Below are 17076 nucleotides of genomic sequence, written 5' to 3' on the forward strand. Positions count from 1 at the left end.
CAATAGGGGCACATTTCTACATATGAGTTGAGGTGCTGAGCAAATCCAGATGTGTCATCTGATGCATGGATTTGGCACTTTGAAGATCAGCAATCTCCAGAATCCAGGTAAGTTACTTTTCATCAGAGTTGCCAAAAAACCATGACAAGTTCTAAGGCGTCTTATGAATATCCTTGGAATTCCTTACAGCTCATCCCAGATTAATACCATCCTGAGTGCCTTTTAAAATAATTCACATGAAAAGTTCCATTTGGATTATTATCAACATTACACTGTGGGAAATATGAGAACCAAGTTTCTTACAGATCAGCAAAAAACTGACCCTCCCACTAGTTCAAATAGTTCATTAATTTTCTCTAGCTTGAAATTATCTCTCATACTGAAAAATTTACAGGCTAATAAATCTATCACTCTGTAATAAATATTAAAATATAGCATGATGAGTGTAAAAGAGAGGAGAGCGTTTCATAAGAACAGTACAAATGACTGATGCTTAATAAGAACAAATACATTTACTTTTGGTTACAGTAATTGCATTACTATGCCAGTATGCATACATTTAAATGTTTCTTGTATTCTTTCTATTCTTAAATGACCATCTTAACCATTCTAAGACAGAGATGATTGTAAGACCTAGACATTTATGCAAGGGAGTTAAAGAACCATAAAGAATTTCACTGAGATCTTCATGAAAGGAATGGACAACCGCCAGAAGTTTTGTAATATACTTGAACTGAATCTTAGACAAAACTACTGCCATTGTATTTTGCAAATGCAACCATCACTTAGATGTGAGTTGTTCTTTTTTTTAAAAAAATTATCAAGTCCCAGGAAAGGAAAGGAAATTTACCTTATAAAAGTGACTTGGAGAAGAAGAGCCACCAAAGATTAGTGTAAGACTTACAATATACATTAGACTGTATTTCAGTAAGTTCTTAACATCTAAGTGCAGGTTTATAATGAAAATAAAATAAATAAAAGAACAAAAGAACATTTCTTGCTAAGTAGGTATGTCACAGTGTTTATTTTCCATCAAATGTTGTTAAGACAATGCAATAACAACATCAACCACCTTTTGTTTTCCTTAACTGCTTGGAGGGGTCATGGGCAAAAATATTGAAAACTATGGGTAAAATGTGACACATAACTTTCTTAAAGTGGATCCACTGAAATGAATGGGACTTAAGTTGGATTTTGCCTTATCATCAGTATTTAAAGTGAATATACAGAGTGAATAATGATGACCACAAGTACAGCCTGAAAACTCACCAATACTGGCTTAAATTTAGGTGGCATAATTTGGTCATCTATGTCCATATATTCAAGCTGTGGTTTCCAGTTCTAGTTTGTAGACAAAAGTATGTCTAGCTGCAATCTGTTTGCCCGCCTTGGAATATGCAAAAACTGTGCAACCGCTGACACAATCAAAATGCCACAAAATAGTAAATTTTCAAGTTCTCCAGAATGTCAGGTTTTGCACAGCAGTGGGTAAGTAAAAAGAGGGAAAACTAAAAATAGGTCTTCATTGAGCCTGCTTTCATATGGAGACTGAAGACGGACTGAATTAGTCTCTACTAAGCAGGTGCACTGCTGATATTAGGTTACAGCAAAGAGACAATGGCTGAGCCCAACTTTTAAAAACGGAGTTCCTCTGTTCCTAGGCATGCCTCTAGTCTTAAGTGGATACCATCGACCAAAAAATGCAGGAGGCAAACATAACATGTCTTTTGCATTTGTGTTGTTGTTATATACTCTCAGTATTTAGGACTGGGTGGGTACAGGTCCAAAGAATCTAAACATGCAGTGCCTTGCTTCTTCTAATGGTTCTTCCAGTGTTTTTTTTTTTTTTTTTTTGGGGGGGGGAGGGTCTGTATGTGTGATGGATCAGTCAAAACCTAACTTTAGTTCTAGCAAATCTGACAAACTCGTTATTAGCTTTGCAAAGTCATTTTGCATTGATATGAAGAACTGCACTGTGATACAAAACTTGTTAGCCAATCTGCTCACATTTCTGCTGTTTTTTTTTAATATATGTAAATATGTCAGGGAGAACGGATGATAAAATTAAAAGACTTACTATGAATAAAGCTAACATAAAAGCTGAACTTGTCAAGAGGAAAAGTCTCAGAAGACTAAACAATGAAGAGCTGAATGATTTAGATCCTAAAGCCAGTGATTGACTGGAAACCTCCAGCAGCATGTGAAATGAATAAACATACAGAAGAAATGATTACATTTTCATGGTTCTTTGATCACTTTTGTTTTAGTCAGACACCATAACATGTTGAGGGTTGAGTTTTGGCATATGTTCAAGCCCTGACAATTCTGTTTTGCTTCTATTTGCTGACTTAGAACAGCCTCCCAGTTCTACCACAACACTAGAAGATTTAAGTGATAGGGAGAGAGATTGATATACAATTTTGTAAAAAAATAATCTCTGGCATATAATTAAGACTTTCTTTTTGTCAGGTAGGACTTGGAGGCTCCTTTTTGCTCTACTTGTAGTGGTGGCCAATTTGCTTCTGGATTCAAATTCAAGGTACTGAGTTTAATCTTTAAAGACTTGCATTGACCATGACCTTATATGTAAGGACCATCCATTCCTGTATAAGCATAGCTGCCATCTCAGCTTTAGGCCAGGTCCTAGTGCTAGCACTAGCTTTGTCACACATTTGGATACAGGCAACCAGATACTTGGCTTTTACAGAATTGGCCCATATTTGTGAAGCCTCTTTCCAGAAGAGGCTGGAAAATTGATAGAAGAGGTCTATCAACTTTTTCCCCTTTGGAAGGGTTTTCAACTGAATGGTGTATACACTACCTGATTGGTTGTAAATTTTACACAAGTTTGGACATTTAGAAAAAGCAGGTTTAAAAGATTTTAATATAAATGTAAATAAATAACTCCCCTATGGTGATCAGACACTTTAGGGAGAATTAGGCCTAAGGAAGATTAATTAAAAACTCTTTTTCCTATTACTGAAATATTTCTATAGAGAGAAAACAAAACTATTAAACCGTGACTTTTTGAGTTTAGAAGGATACTCTTCACTGTTACGGATATCAACAATAAGCAACTTTGGCTTGCTGGATTTTGTTTTCTTTGTTGGAGTCTTGAAATGACTCGGTCCTGTCAGGTCACACAGGTCAATCAAGTCTTCAGCTGAGATCCGTGGTGACACTTCTGATTTAAGATCATTCAGCTTGATAGAATCCCTAGACTTTTAAAAGGAGAGAAAAGCAAAATGAAAAACTCAGTCAAAGAATGCCCTTGAACGGCCAGGCAGCTGGCATTAATTTTCAGTTACTTAATCTTTCTAGGAAGATTAAATAATGACTTGTGCAGAAATGAAGGAAATTCAATAATGAAACATGACTTGTGCAACAAACTTTAAACTGTTTTATATTCTGCTTTATAATTCTGCATTTACTATTTTTAGAGGCTGATAAGTTATGCATTCTGTAGTCACAGATTTTATACCGTGTCTTAGCCAATTTACATTTCAAGCAAAGGCCGTGCATGCTGGTTTGCTTGCCAAACCACAGCTTATGTGGTCAAAACCTCCTCTTTCTTTAGAGTTCCAATGCAGAGAAGAGTGGTACAGTTCCTCCTCATGATGGGATACAATGCAACATGCCTGTTAATTTAGCCATTCATAAAAGCAGTCCTAGCCAAGATTAGAATGCTCCATGAAGTGATATACATGTTTTATACAGGACACCTTTCTGGGCTTACTAGTCTTATAGAACAGCAGTCCTCACTACAGAACTTTCCAAGACAGGAATGTCCATTCTTCTTATGGATGGGTCCTTGGGCCTGTTTGGCTCACTTACTTTCACTGGGCAGGAACAGAGAAAGAAAGGCTATCCTCTGGCTTTGTCACCAACTGGAATGCCTCCTTTGTGATCTAAGGTAACTATTGTGACCTCATAAAGCAGCTGGCATGGCACTGTCTATGTTTTCTATGAGGACAAAGGTCCCCATGCTGGATATCCTCCTCCTGAGGTGGTAGTAATGCCTACAGTTTCAGGAGGGGGGAATTTGAAAGAGTCTCTTGCTCTGGGATGCTCTCTAAATCATTAAGAGTGATGAAATAACCAAGGTATAACAAGGAAAGAGGATGATCAAACTGATCGTGTGATGAGGAATAACTTGAAAGAACAGTAATTCAGTCCTCCAGGTTCCATTACACTTTTGAGTGACCAAGAAACAGAACGCAGGATGGGGCTGTATAAGTTTGGAAGTGGTGCAAGATAGGTAAGGGCAGGGTTGGTTCTCAGGGAACCAGGCTACTGGGACAAACAGGGAGACGCCTCCAAAGCACAGCAGGGATGTTGTTATGGTGAAAGCAAAACATCTGTTTCGTGCCTGACAAAATGTAGTCTAGCTTTCAATGCCAGAGACTATAGAAGGAGAGAAGGAGAGAGGGAGAAGGAGAGGGAGAGAGGGAATAAAAATCTTTTCTCCACTTGTTCAGGAAACACACTGGATGACTATGGACAAGTCACTAATGCTCAGTCTAAGCTTCCTCACAGGGCTGTTCTGAGAAAAAATGAAGAAGAATGAGCATTTTGTAAACTACTTTGGGTTTCTTGGAGGAAAAAAAGGCAGGATATCAATCAATTGATCAATTGATCATAGTTCTGCATAGATAGTTGGTCTATACTCCATGGTGTCCTGTAAAATACAAGCTTTCCTTCTGCAGACTCAAAGCATCCATCATTATGATAGGATATTTGCTTGTTCTGAGATATGACCCAAAGGCCTATTTTTATATTATACACCAGCTTGCAATGAACAACTGGATTCTGGACTACACAAATTAAGTGCTGCTAGCTGTATGAGAACTTTGCTGGGATCAATGCCCATCCACATTACAGTATATCACAGAAGTGAGTACACTCCTCACATTTCATAAATATTTTATTATATTTTTTGGGAGAATGGCAATTACCCATACCAGAAAAAGAAATTAGGAAATAATCTATGTTAGAGCTTTACTTGGTCTATAATACTAACAGGACTGAGGTCTACTATAGATGCCCAATGGTCAGTCCTTGAGGATTATTTCACTACTAAATGTGAAACTGAATACAGATTGACTCTTTGCAAAATATGAAGCAACTATATACGAGATGAAATATATAGCATCTTCACTGGAGGATGAAGTAAAATAGCAAATTTCTGGAAACAGCACTATACTGTGCTATTTTCAGCTGCTGCAATAACTGTTTCAGTCAAATCCCCTACCCTTTTACCTAAAATCACTCAAATATTTAAGGGAAAATAAGCACTGCTAGGACTACATTGTGTCTATCGCATTCCCTCAAATCCTTATCTTGCCCCTTTCATTACACCTAAAATCCGCTGCCTCACAAAGTTAGCTGCCTCATGTTGCTTCATGGCAGAGCCAGCCCGGACTGTGCAACCGGACACTGGGCAGAACTTTGAGGAGTTTTCTTTTCAGCATAGTTCTCCATATAATTAAGAATAGCACTATTCAAAAACAAAGACACGTTGGTTTATTTTTCTCAACATGGGCATTTTACAATAGTAAACTGAAAAGCTGTGTGGTGCCTCAGAAGCCCCAAAAATTTCCCACTTCAGAAGAAACGAAGCCACATCAAGTGCTCTTCTTGAGCTAAGGCATGTGCTAGATGCAGAACTGCTGAAAGAGTATTTATTTTTCTTTGTATAACATACCATCAACATTTATTTTGCTCTGTGATAATGGGCTTCAAGAGTTTACTATAGGAAGTGATCAACACACTGAGGAAAAATACTGTTCATGGCATGATAGGAATCCCAATGTATAAATAAGACATCCAGTGTCAAGGTGATAAAAAATAAGACTTTGTTGGGGTGTGAAAAGATCATGGAGCACCTTTGCTGATAAGGCTGATATTTGGCTCAGAGAGTGCAAGCCTCTTACCGAGGCAAGGTCTGTTGTCTTGTTTATCAATTCTTTGCATATCTGCTGCTATTGGAACTTCTCAAGGAGAAAACAATAACTGCTCATAAGTCTTATTCAATGGAATTGGTTCAGTTATTTTTCTACTAAAATATATATATGCTTGTTCTTTAAACTAAGTATTGCTTCTTTCCAGAACATAATCCATATTCTCAAAATGAGTGAGATAGGTCTTAAGGATAAAATACAGTGCAGGGGTCATGTCACTAATGAAATTGATATATTTATCGCTGAAATGCAAAAGAGCCTAAAAACATCAGGGAGATGAAGTTCTGCCATGAAATAGGCAGGGCTGGGCACTTGTGGACAAGCATCATTGGATATTTGTTTGTTATCCCTTCTTTCCCATTGGAAAAAAATTAACATATTCAAATGGTGAAAACCAGAAAGAACTGTTAATCTTCAAAAGATTTAACAGTTTGCAAAAACTTCTCTACAGATTTAAAATCATTCCCAAAGGGCCAAGAAAGTCAACATATTCGCAGGCTAGTATAACAAATGCTCCAAAATGTTATCAAGTGCATCCTACCACCTTCCCAAAAGGCCATTTCCACAGCAGAGCTTTCCACAAAGTGTTTTTCTGTTTTTCCACAGCTAAATGCAAATAACAGATTTTTTTTTCAGATTGCTAACACAGGAACTATCTTCTCAAGGAACTGGCAACCAACACATTGGCTATCATAAGCAATCTAAAGTAAAGCAATGGGATTTTAAGTAGCACATCTCACAGATTCAGTGAAAAGGTGGAATGAGGCCTTTATTCTTCAGTGGAGGAAAGGCTTACTTGGAAGCCCTGCATCAAGACGTCAATAATTTCAGTTGAGGAAATAAAAGGCTACACTCAATAGAAGCAGGAGGAGAACAGGTGTGGGGGGAAGCCCTGGCACAAGATGACATACATTCTTCTACTGGCACATTCTTCAGAGCAATTTTAGAATCAAAATGGTACTGGAACATAAACAAATGTCACATGGCTATCAAAGTGTAGAACAGCACAGAACTCAGCATGATTGAAGAGTCAGGGAAGATTAAAAAGGGTACTATTGCTTAGAGCACCTAGCTAACTAAAATACCCTGTTCATTAAGAAAAAAGAATGCTTGAACATCCAAACAATAAATATCTGAACAGATGGTTAAGAAATATAAAACATAATTATACTATATGAACATCCATGCTTGACTGTAAAGACATCCATACTTGAATAAAATGTCTCCATATAATTTAAATCCACTTACTCTTGTAGTACAGGAACATGTAATCATTCATCCACATATTTCTCAAATGCTGCACAAGCAGCATATTCCAGGAAGAGCTCTCAACCTGGCATTAGTTTTCAAGGTGCAACGAACTAGGCTGCACCATGCCTATGTAAATTCATAGGCATCTGGACTTTCCATTTTTATTTGTGACAGAGTGAGCAACAAGGAAGGTGCCATATACAGTATGGCTGAATCGATTTGTTACTTACCTTATGCCTTGTGATGATAGAGAAGGAGTTTGTGGGGGCTTGAGACTGATTGCCTCTCAAATGGACAAGACTTAAGTCATTCCAAAACACAGCAAAATATACTGTACTCAAAATGTCTTTCTAGGTTGGAGCTCTTGGGCCCAACAGCATCTCTCTCTTGGTCTCTTGCGTTAATCCAGCTTTTGTACCTTTCAAGGAACTCAAGGCAGCTTACATGATTCTACTTCTCTCAATCTTATCCTCCCAACAACCACCACTGCCCCGTGAGGTGGTTGACGTGAGAGTCTGAGACTGGCCCAAAGTCATCCAGTGCCGTGCCCGTTTTTTTGATAAAACTGTTACATGTTCCTTCCCAGATGATGCCTTCAATATAAATTCCCTTGCAAAATTCAAGAAAACCACTTTTACTCCCCTTAAAAACTCATCTGCCTATAAAATCACGGTGATGCAATAAACTTAATATCCAAGCAAATGAGCTAACACCTCCAAACACATTACTGGCAACTAGTGCTTTGCACATGTTACAGGTACACATGTGCTTCATTTGAATAATTACAACATTTTGGATAATAAAAGATAAGGTTTTGGTATTTACTTTTTATGTTTATTTTAAATATCTATACCTGTACTTATTTGAAATATCTATACCTATACCTGTTTTTTACTGTAAGGTATCATGATCCCTTAATACATACCAACTTGGAAAAAAAAAACATACAAGGCTTTTAATGCCACAAGTGTATACTTAACATTCTAGTCCATAACAACCAGCTAAGAAACAACTCACCAGATCACTTCTGGGCACATCCTGATTGTCTGATGAGAAACATGATGCTAAACTTCTCGTACCATTTCCCTCGCTTGCTTGCTTGGGATGCTGTGCATATTGTCTGTAGGTAGCACTCTTAGGGGTCCAGCAGAAAAGGTTAATCGACTCACGGACACATCGTTCTATGTCTATTTCTGAACAAAGGAAACCAAAATAAGGGGAGGCGGAATGAACTACTGATGAAAACAGAACAAAACTCTAGCATAGACATAGTGTATTTTTTGGGAAACATTCAACTGAACAATGAAATAATTTTAGGCTTTAACATGCATCTTTGTAAATTGTGATATAATCTAGTTAGACAGTGATATACTTTATTTTCCTGTGTTATCAGGGAATCAGGTGAAAATTTCAAATGACAATTAATGTTTAGTACAAGTCACGTTAAGATTATACCACAAATGCAAGTGAAAGGTATATTTTAAACAGAAAACTGAAATTACAATGTGCAGGCTATCTGCAAATATAATGATAGTAATACCTGCTAAATTCAGGCCAAACAGTGTTGAATGCAGGGCATGGCATCCTTTACCATGATTTGAAGCCCAAGCTTCATGCATCTTGTCATGTTTAGAATTGCTGAAAGAGATGTTGAGGCAGCACCACTGAAAATAATGTTCATGAATCTGAACTTGACATGGTCTTCTGAATTTGAAAAAGTGGTACAATCACTTCCAGCAAGCAAGAAATGATCTGCTACCTTGTGATATAATTGCTGTCAGTGACTTGATGTTTGATCATCTTAGCTAGAAGCCAGTTCCAAACACTCTGAAACCAATAGCCTGTACTACCAGTGTACTGCATTCAATGACATTTAGACTCAGATGATTTCTGTAGTTTTTAGAGGTGTACAGGGTTGTAGCTGTTGGATTCTAACAATGTACAGCCAGGCTGCTACTTATTGCTCCCTAAAACTTGGCAATCTTAGAAGCCTGAAGTAAATCTCTTTGAAGCAATCTCTCCACCTAATCTCACTCATAAGACTTTTCAGGATGAAGGTTGCATGTGTCAGAGGAGACACACCATACATGGCATCCTAAACTCCACAGAAGAAGGGAAGGATTAAAAAGCTGCAATACGCAGAAATGGGAAAAGATTTTTTAAAAATACGGTGATTACAAGTCTTCCTCTACTTGTCACATCACTTCCATCTAGCCTGGAAATTGTTTAAAACTACTATCAAAACTAAGCAAGTCTGGTTAATATACTTATTTCCTGTGGGTGTAATGAAGTGAGGAAAAGAATCTGTTAGCGGAACAATGGCAATTGGTTGACTTGAATTTTTCAACTTTAAGACAATCATTAATCTTCTTGATTTGATAAAATTGCCACACATGGATGGCGAACTTTTAGGGGAAAGAGCAGCCTAAAACTCCACACAATGACTCAGTCACATACTATGCACTTAAAATTCTTGTCCAAAGGTAAATGATAAACTGCAAAGCCACAGTGACTTCTGATAGATGCAATAATCTCTGACAGCCATTTTAAACTTTCAACCTATATCTTAATGTGATGGCAGTGCAAGTTTAAAGTATCAAGTTTAAGATGATACACAGGTGGCAACAAGGGAAAATTTTGCAGCAAAGTACTTCAGAGACTGTCTGCACAGACAGCTCAAAGTGCGAAAGCACAAAACAAAGCAAAGAATGCTAGACCAGGGGATTAGTGAGAGAAACTATTTCATGAAAAGCACAGTAAAAACAGTACACGGTAGTGTATGTGCTCATAAACTTGTGCATCATGCCATCTGTTCCAGAAACCTGCTCTTCCAGAAAAAGCCCACCTAACAATCCAGTAGGGAAAAAAGGAACAACTCATGAGGTCAAACGCATCGACCTGTTCTGCATCCCATGACAACCCACAACTGGCAGTGAGCCATGCTTAGCTCTCATATCATCTAAACCAGTGATGGCGAACCTTTTAGAGACCAAGTGCCCAAACCGCAACCCAAAACCCACTAATTTATCACAAAGTGCCAACAAGGCAATACAACCTGAGAAATGAGGTTTTAGTTTAGAAAAAACACCTCACAGCTAGTCCAAGCAAATATATACAGTGGTACCTTGGCTCACGAACTTAATCCATTCCAGGTCGTGATCCAAAATGGTCGTGAGCCAAGTTAAATTTCCCCATAACGTTCAATGTAAATAAAGTTAATCCGTTCTGTAGCCATTTTTTAAATCAGAAAAATGTGAAGCAAAGTGACAACAACAAAGATCGTGGCCATCTTCCCCCCACCACCCCAAGCACAAGCGCAGCCATCTCCCTGCACCCCCCCAGCATGAACGAGATCGCACCCGTCATCCCTGCACATGCCTGTCATCCCTGCAGACGCCCGTCATCCTGGTGTGCTGGGGGGTGGGCGGGAGAGACGGGAGTGATCGCGGGCGCACTGGGGCAGGGAGGGATGGGCGCAAACGGTGTGCTGAGGGTGGGGAGATGGCTGCAATTCCCTGCATGGAAGCAACTGCGATCCATGATCAGAGGCACACGGCTGCACTAAAGACGGAAGCAGCAAAGCAGAGCCACGGGGCAGATCGCCGAGAATCCGCTTGCCATTCGTGCAGCAGCGCGTCTCTGATCACGGACGCCTTCCCTGCACGAGTGGAACTGCGATCATGGCCATCTCCCCACCGGGGTGGGCGGGGGAGATGACTGCGATCCTGATCGCCACCCAAAGCGGTGTTCGTGACCAAATAAAATTTTTGTCAGTAATTTTTGTTTGTGACCCGATTTGTTCGTGAGCCAAGGTGTTCGTGAGCTGAGGTACCACTGTATATATCCTTGGCAGCACACTGACCGGCCATGCGAAAGCTCTGATGAGTTGCAGCTAATGAGCCGTGGCTCATGACACCATTGCCTGGCGCCGCTACTCCTTTCGAAGCATGCGCATGGCCACTATGTGCGCTCTTATCCGATGCTTGGCTACTGGGGTAATGCTGGGGTGACTCTGGTCACACGCCAACAGAGAGGGCTTTGTGTGCCCACTGTGGCATGCATGCCATAGGTTCGCCACCACTGGTCTAAACCATCTGTGTTTACCCACACTGGCCTTAAAGGAACAGGAAAAATATAAAGCAAGCCTCTCTAACTTAACTCTCAGTGAGTTGTCATGTTTTCCAAATTCAAATGATTGGTACTCTTGGTAAAGTTCAGCAGCCAGTGACACATTTGGTAAGAGAAGCATAAACCCCTTGCTGCTTTCCTGAGCTTGTCCAGCCGCCACCAATGCCAGCTGCCCGCAAATGCCCCTTCACCACTCCAAAAAAGAGTTATTTTCCCTGCAGCGCTCTGCATTTTAACTTTTTTCTTCCCTGGAGATTTGCAAGAGCCAGCTTGACAGAGGGCTTTGGCTACCAGACTATTCTCAATCAACTGTCAGCCTCTTCAAGTTGCCTAGGTGGCATATTGGAGGTGGTGTAAGATTTTCTTTAAATTTTCCCCTTTGGCGTGCTTGCACACACAAAATATGTACAAATAATGCTTGTATTATTTCAAACAACTGTTTTTAGCTGTACCTGAGCATCTGTGGAGGTTTGCAACTGTGCCAATGTAGGAATTTGAAGCTTCGATTGGAGGATACCTACTGCCAGGGTGCAGCAGGTACCAATTCTGGACACTGCCCCAAATAGTCTTCAAAGAGGCCTTTTCCTACTTTGGAAAGGCAAACTGAAAAGGCAGTTCTCAAAAGGCAAACTATCATGAGCAACTAAAAGCTCAAGTAACCCTCACTTGCAAAACTGGAGTAGTGGATCTATATCACCTCAGGGACATGATCTTCAACTTTTTTCACTCTAACAATCCTCAGGGTGGCATACAGTTTACATTTCTATTTGAAACTCTCTGTGCTTGGCAAACTGGAAAAAAATGCTTTCCCCCAGACACTTTCCGGGGAAAAGTGCTTTTGGTTAATAGCCAAAGCTCTGTTTTCCCATTAAGGGGGGGTTCTGACAGGGCAATGGGTGGTTTTGAACCACTGGGACAGAAGGCTGGATATGCGCCAGTCAAAGCCTCACCCCTCTCATTTTTCATCTGACATCAATGTATTTTCAATTAATAAGATATTGTTTTGCTGGAAGTCCTTAACACTTTCTGTCTAGTGAACACGGCAGAAGTATGCTGTACCTGCTATAGTTTGACTATTTCTTTTGAATATTGTTGTCACGGGCCCTGTCTGAAGTTAAGACAGGTAAAAGATTTAGCATTGTAGGCTCAAGTTCAGGAATCTTGCAGAGCTCTTTAAGCCAGTAGCAGAATGGGCAAGGAAAGTGATTTTCAATCATTCTCCTACCCTCCCTTGTCTAGAGGAAAACAGGACTATTGGAAACTGTAGGAGAAGTGGCACTGGGACTGCAGGGGAGTGAGAATTGGTGAACAGTTTCTGGAGAACGTGGGAGGGCCACAGGAGAGAGAAAAACTGTTCCAATCACTTTCATACCCATTCTGCTGATGGCCATCTCTACTGTATCAAAGGGCCTAAAGGGAGGAACACCACTGGATAAAATGTGATATAAATAACCATATAATAAGATTATTTCAAGTTTTCTGGTTCTTAATTCTGAAACACACATAGACACATAGGATTAATACACCTGGATTTTTGAACGTCTTGAGATACAAGTGGAAAATATGTATTAAAGGATTCACAGCTTTAGGGAAAATGGCACCATTCTTGCAGGCCTTGAATTACAGAACATTTTTGGTAAGCAGGTGTGTGCTAAGAAATAACTTTCCTGTTGTACCAAAGCCAGCTGCTTTACCCCATTCTTGGCTGCAAGCTATTAAATATTGGCAGCTACGTTGTATAGCTTCTGTTTCACAAATGCCATTATTCACCTTTGATGAATTTTCGAGAGCTGTTTTATAGACACATCTGCCTCTTACTCCTTGACAAAAACAGCTAACCTAAGCGATTGAAGAATATACAGGAACAAAAACAATCCTTCCATAAACAAGCAGCTCTTGTGTCTGTTCATGGAACAGAAATAGCACATAATTCATCTTGCTGAGAAGAATGGTGAGGAGCAAAATCACTGATACTTCTCCAAGCTTTTCTTCATCCGTAGGGGCAGCTTCTGGAGGAGATGTCATTGTTCAAACAAACACACCCAGAACTTAGCAACTTGTCAGCACAAGGGTCTCCAACTTTTTTGGCCCCTGGGAACTTGCGAAAAATTTGCATGGGCACCACCACAAAATGCCATTTTGGCATTCTCCTGTTGCACCTACAGACACTCAGTTGGGACTCAGTCACTAAAAGCCTTTTTGTGTGTCTCTTCAAAAGAGAACAGTTACTTCAACAGTAGTACAATTGGCAGTACAATGCAGCTAATATATATTTATATGTTTTGTAATGTCCATAAGTTCCTCCTTTTGAGAGAAATGTTATTACACAGATAAATTTTGTACAGGAACAGTCTTTAATATACACTGGTGCAAACACCCTTTGAAATTACTTACCTGCTTCATGGAGATTAAAAAACTATCAACATAAATGTATTCTCTGCACCCTTCTCAAAGTTAGAAGACTGATATTACTACTATAATGCAATAAGACTGAAGAATGTACAATGTTTTCAATATGTGAACAGGTAGCAAGTAGTTACCACCTTCAAATAGATACTAATTTGGTTATTTAGTCAGCCTTGGTTGAAGGCTATGTAAAACTGATAGAAAAGTGTATAAATTTTAAAATGCAGGTATATAATAAAATATATTTATAATAAAAAGGAGGTTTGAAATAAAAAATAAAGGTGCTTTGAAAAATTAGACTAAATTTGAGTCTTTGCAGACACCATTGGTGGAGCCCATGGACACTGTGCGGGGACCCAGGGTATAACAGGCAGCTCAGCTCTTTTTTCCTTGTAAAGTTCCTTAGGACTGCAGAACTTATTTCAATCTATTTGCAAGTCTTGTTGCCAATCCTAATGCAATTGTTGCAATTCAGATTCTTAAGAACCAAAGTTTGCTATTGACTTTACTGGTGGTTTGAGTGCATCAACGTAAATATTAATGTTGTGGTCAAGAGAAATGGGGTGAAAGAACACTAGGAATGCTACTTAATGCACTATTTATAAAAAATGAAAATTAAGACAAATTAGATTGCTGAAATTTAAAAAATGATACTTTGCATATTTCAGATACTTAACCAATTACATTCAGTTTGCAATGCTGTAGGAGCCAAAAAAGAGTTTCTACAGTATGCAATTCTGAAAATGCATGGTTTCATTGGGAAGTCGACTAGCCATATACTGGCTAATGCTTTTGAAAAATCTGGTATCATTTTCTCAGTAATAGCTGGCAAAGAGGGAAGTATTGTTCTCTTCCTAGCGGAAATTATGCCTGTGGGTTGCTTCATTTATACCAAGATTAAGAACTTGTACATGTATGTTAGACCAATTTTGCCTTTCCACATGGAAATATAACAAATGTTACCAATGTAAATTCTGTTAATTGCAACATAAGAGCTAATCAATGTCAATTCTTTCCATCTCTTTACGGTAGTACTTTCATTTACTTATTTATTCAATATTATTTCTAGGCTGCCTTTAGTGAAACTCTATTTTATATTGAAATCCTGAAGACTATAACGTTAAACTTTACAAATTATGACATGACATCCTGTAAAGAAACAAGATTAGTAAATATAATGCTGATACCTGGCAAATCAGAAAACAGCAAAATGCATTCATTGAATCCATTGGAGAGAAGCCGGTCCCTCAGTTGCTGCAGAACAGCCACTCCAATGCAAAATGGGAAGGAAGAATTCCCAAGCAGTAATGTATCCCACAGATGAAAAATTTTGTGCAAAGGGAAGACATCTGCAAAGCGACAAAGAAATACTCATTAAGGCGAGATTCACTTTTTTATTATCTTGCAAGCTAAAACCCTTCCTTGCTATTAGTAGATCAATCAGACAAGCCTATTGATCCAATATTTTAAAAGGCTTTTGTACAACTAAAGCAAGTGATCTAGGGGTTTTGCTGCAAAATGGAAGTTATCAAGCAGAGCAAAAGGATGAAGAAGTAATTTGGAGATTTTTCTGCCTGTTAGGACTTTCTCACATGTAGTAGGTAAGGTGCTAGGGAAGGGGATCAAGTCTGATAGTATGTACAGAGCTGTTAATGGGAAGCCAATATGAGAGGTTCGTGTTGCAGCCAAAGTTCTGGAAGGATGTACGAACAGCGGTGTGTATAAACAAGAACACAGGGGCCAAGGCGTGCACACAAGCATGCTTAGGCTGCAACTGAAGAACAAAAAATAAGGTTAAGGAGACACACAGGCAGAAGGCCAGGCAAGCAAATCAGTGCTACAATTTGGAAAGTGGACCAAAGAAAAGTGTGGCTATTAAAGGAAGACCAAGGGAGAGATGTCTGAATGACTGACTGATATTTGGAGTTCTAAAAGAGCCAGACAGAGGCAGCTTGTTTAAAAACCTATGAAACAGATAATGGTACACCATTCAGATCCATCCACTTTCTGGTAATTCCCAGTGTGGAGACTAACACACAACCTCCATACAGAAAGGAATGTGTGGCAAGGAACTGGGGGCTTTGTGGCAACGTAAGCAACATCCTGAGGACGTATAGATCGAATGGGAGATTGCCATGTGGCCAAACTGTCCTGTGCTTCTTAAATTTCATGCTCCATCTTATTTCAGGCTGACATTTAGTAATTTGATCATGTAACCATTGTTTTTAAACTTGATGCAGAACTCCCACAGTCCCTGAACTGAAGATCAGAGTAAAAAGTATGTCTGAGGAAGACTATGGTTACATTTGCTCCATTACCATATCGTTCTCCTCCTACATGGCTGGGAAGACAACTACAGAAACTGTTACTTTCTGTTTTATGAATCACAACTTCTTCTTTCACCAAGTGATCACGGGTTAATAGTAATTCATGTTAGTTTCAAAACAAGTCAGCATCAAGTCACATGTTAAGAGGTTGTGTTCTTAATGTTAACCATGATTCCCAGTTATGAGGAAATGGAACACCATAGTAAAGTCAAAACTAAAGCCTTACAAAGTTGTCTTCTTTGCTGTGCAGGATGAGAGGGAAGGATGGGCGTGCACAGCCCTGAGGCATGCGACAGTTTATAAGCATGATAATAAACCATGGACATGCAATGGTGGCATTTAATCAACTAATTCATTGATTAAATTACTAGGACTCCTAAACTTCTACAGACCTTGAGCTGGTTATAAACTACTTTTGACATATTTCTAAAACAGCATGTTCTATTGCCTTTGTTAAGCAATATATCAACATTTGGAAAGACCTATTTTCATATGTAGATTTATTACTCTCCAAGGTAACCAATCTCATTTCAATATTATTATATGCCTAATTAAATGGATAATTTATTCTGATCCCAACCTCCCCCTCACACAAGCCTTCAAGGACTTCCTTCTCTTTCTGAAACAATCTGTCTTTATGCAGAAGGCTATTACTAATGCAAAACAAAAGAGATGAATGATCTGTGTTGGCATTAACTTCCTAATTATGTCTTCAAAGGGGCTTTTCTCCCATAAGCAGACGCTCAATCTTCTCATAAATGTATACCAGAGGTGTCATGTACAGAAAAGAACCAGGAAATGCCCACAGTTTCCATCTAATTAATAAGCTTAAAAAATAATTGGCAATGATATGAAGATGTAGATTAAAGGAGACAATAGGTATTTGTCACTAGAAAGACACATTTAGATGCACAACTGATATACTAATGCAATGCAATGCAATGGCTTCATTTGAGGTTAACTAAATAAGCAAAACATCTATTAAACATTCTGCTTACCAAAAT

At 39.0% G+C, this 17076-nt stretch overlaps 1 protein-coding gene across 13 annotated transcripts in view; it reads right to left on the minus strand.

Annotated features, from left to right (window-relative positions):
- The window catches only part of TBCK (TBC1 domain containing kinase), a 95251-nt gene that overhangs the window by 13534 nt on the left and 64641 nt on the right, over nucleotides 1–17076 (minus strand). For 11 of the 13 annotated variants that reach the window (XR_006414533.1, XM_044428314.1, XM_044428317.1 and 8 more), the window contains 3 exons: nucleotides 14933–15094; nucleotides 8229–8404; nucleotides 3046–3221 (listed from right to left, as the gene is read on the minus strand). Coding sequence is in view for 12 of the 13 variants with exons in the window: in XM_044428314.1 (XP_044284249.1) it covers nucleotides 3046–3221; nucleotides 8229–8404; nucleotides 14933–15094 (514 nt within the window). In the remaining variant the exon portion in view is untranslated. Of the gene's footprint in view, nucleotides 1–3045; nucleotides 3222–8228; nucleotides 8405–8751; nucleotides 8850–14932; nucleotides 15095–17076 lie in introns of those variants that run through there. The other 2 variants (XM_044428321.1, XM_044428323.1) reach the window with 2 other exon arrangements.

The sequence above is a fragment of the Varanus komodoensis genome, unplaced genomic scaffold (assembly GCF_004798865.1).
Source record: "Varanus komodoensis strain SLA01 unplaced genomic scaffold, ASM479886v1 scaffold2, whole genome shotgun sequence".
Taxonomy (NCBI): Eukaryota; Metazoa; Chordata; class Lepidosauria; order Squamata; family Varanidae; genus Varanus; species Varanus komodoensis.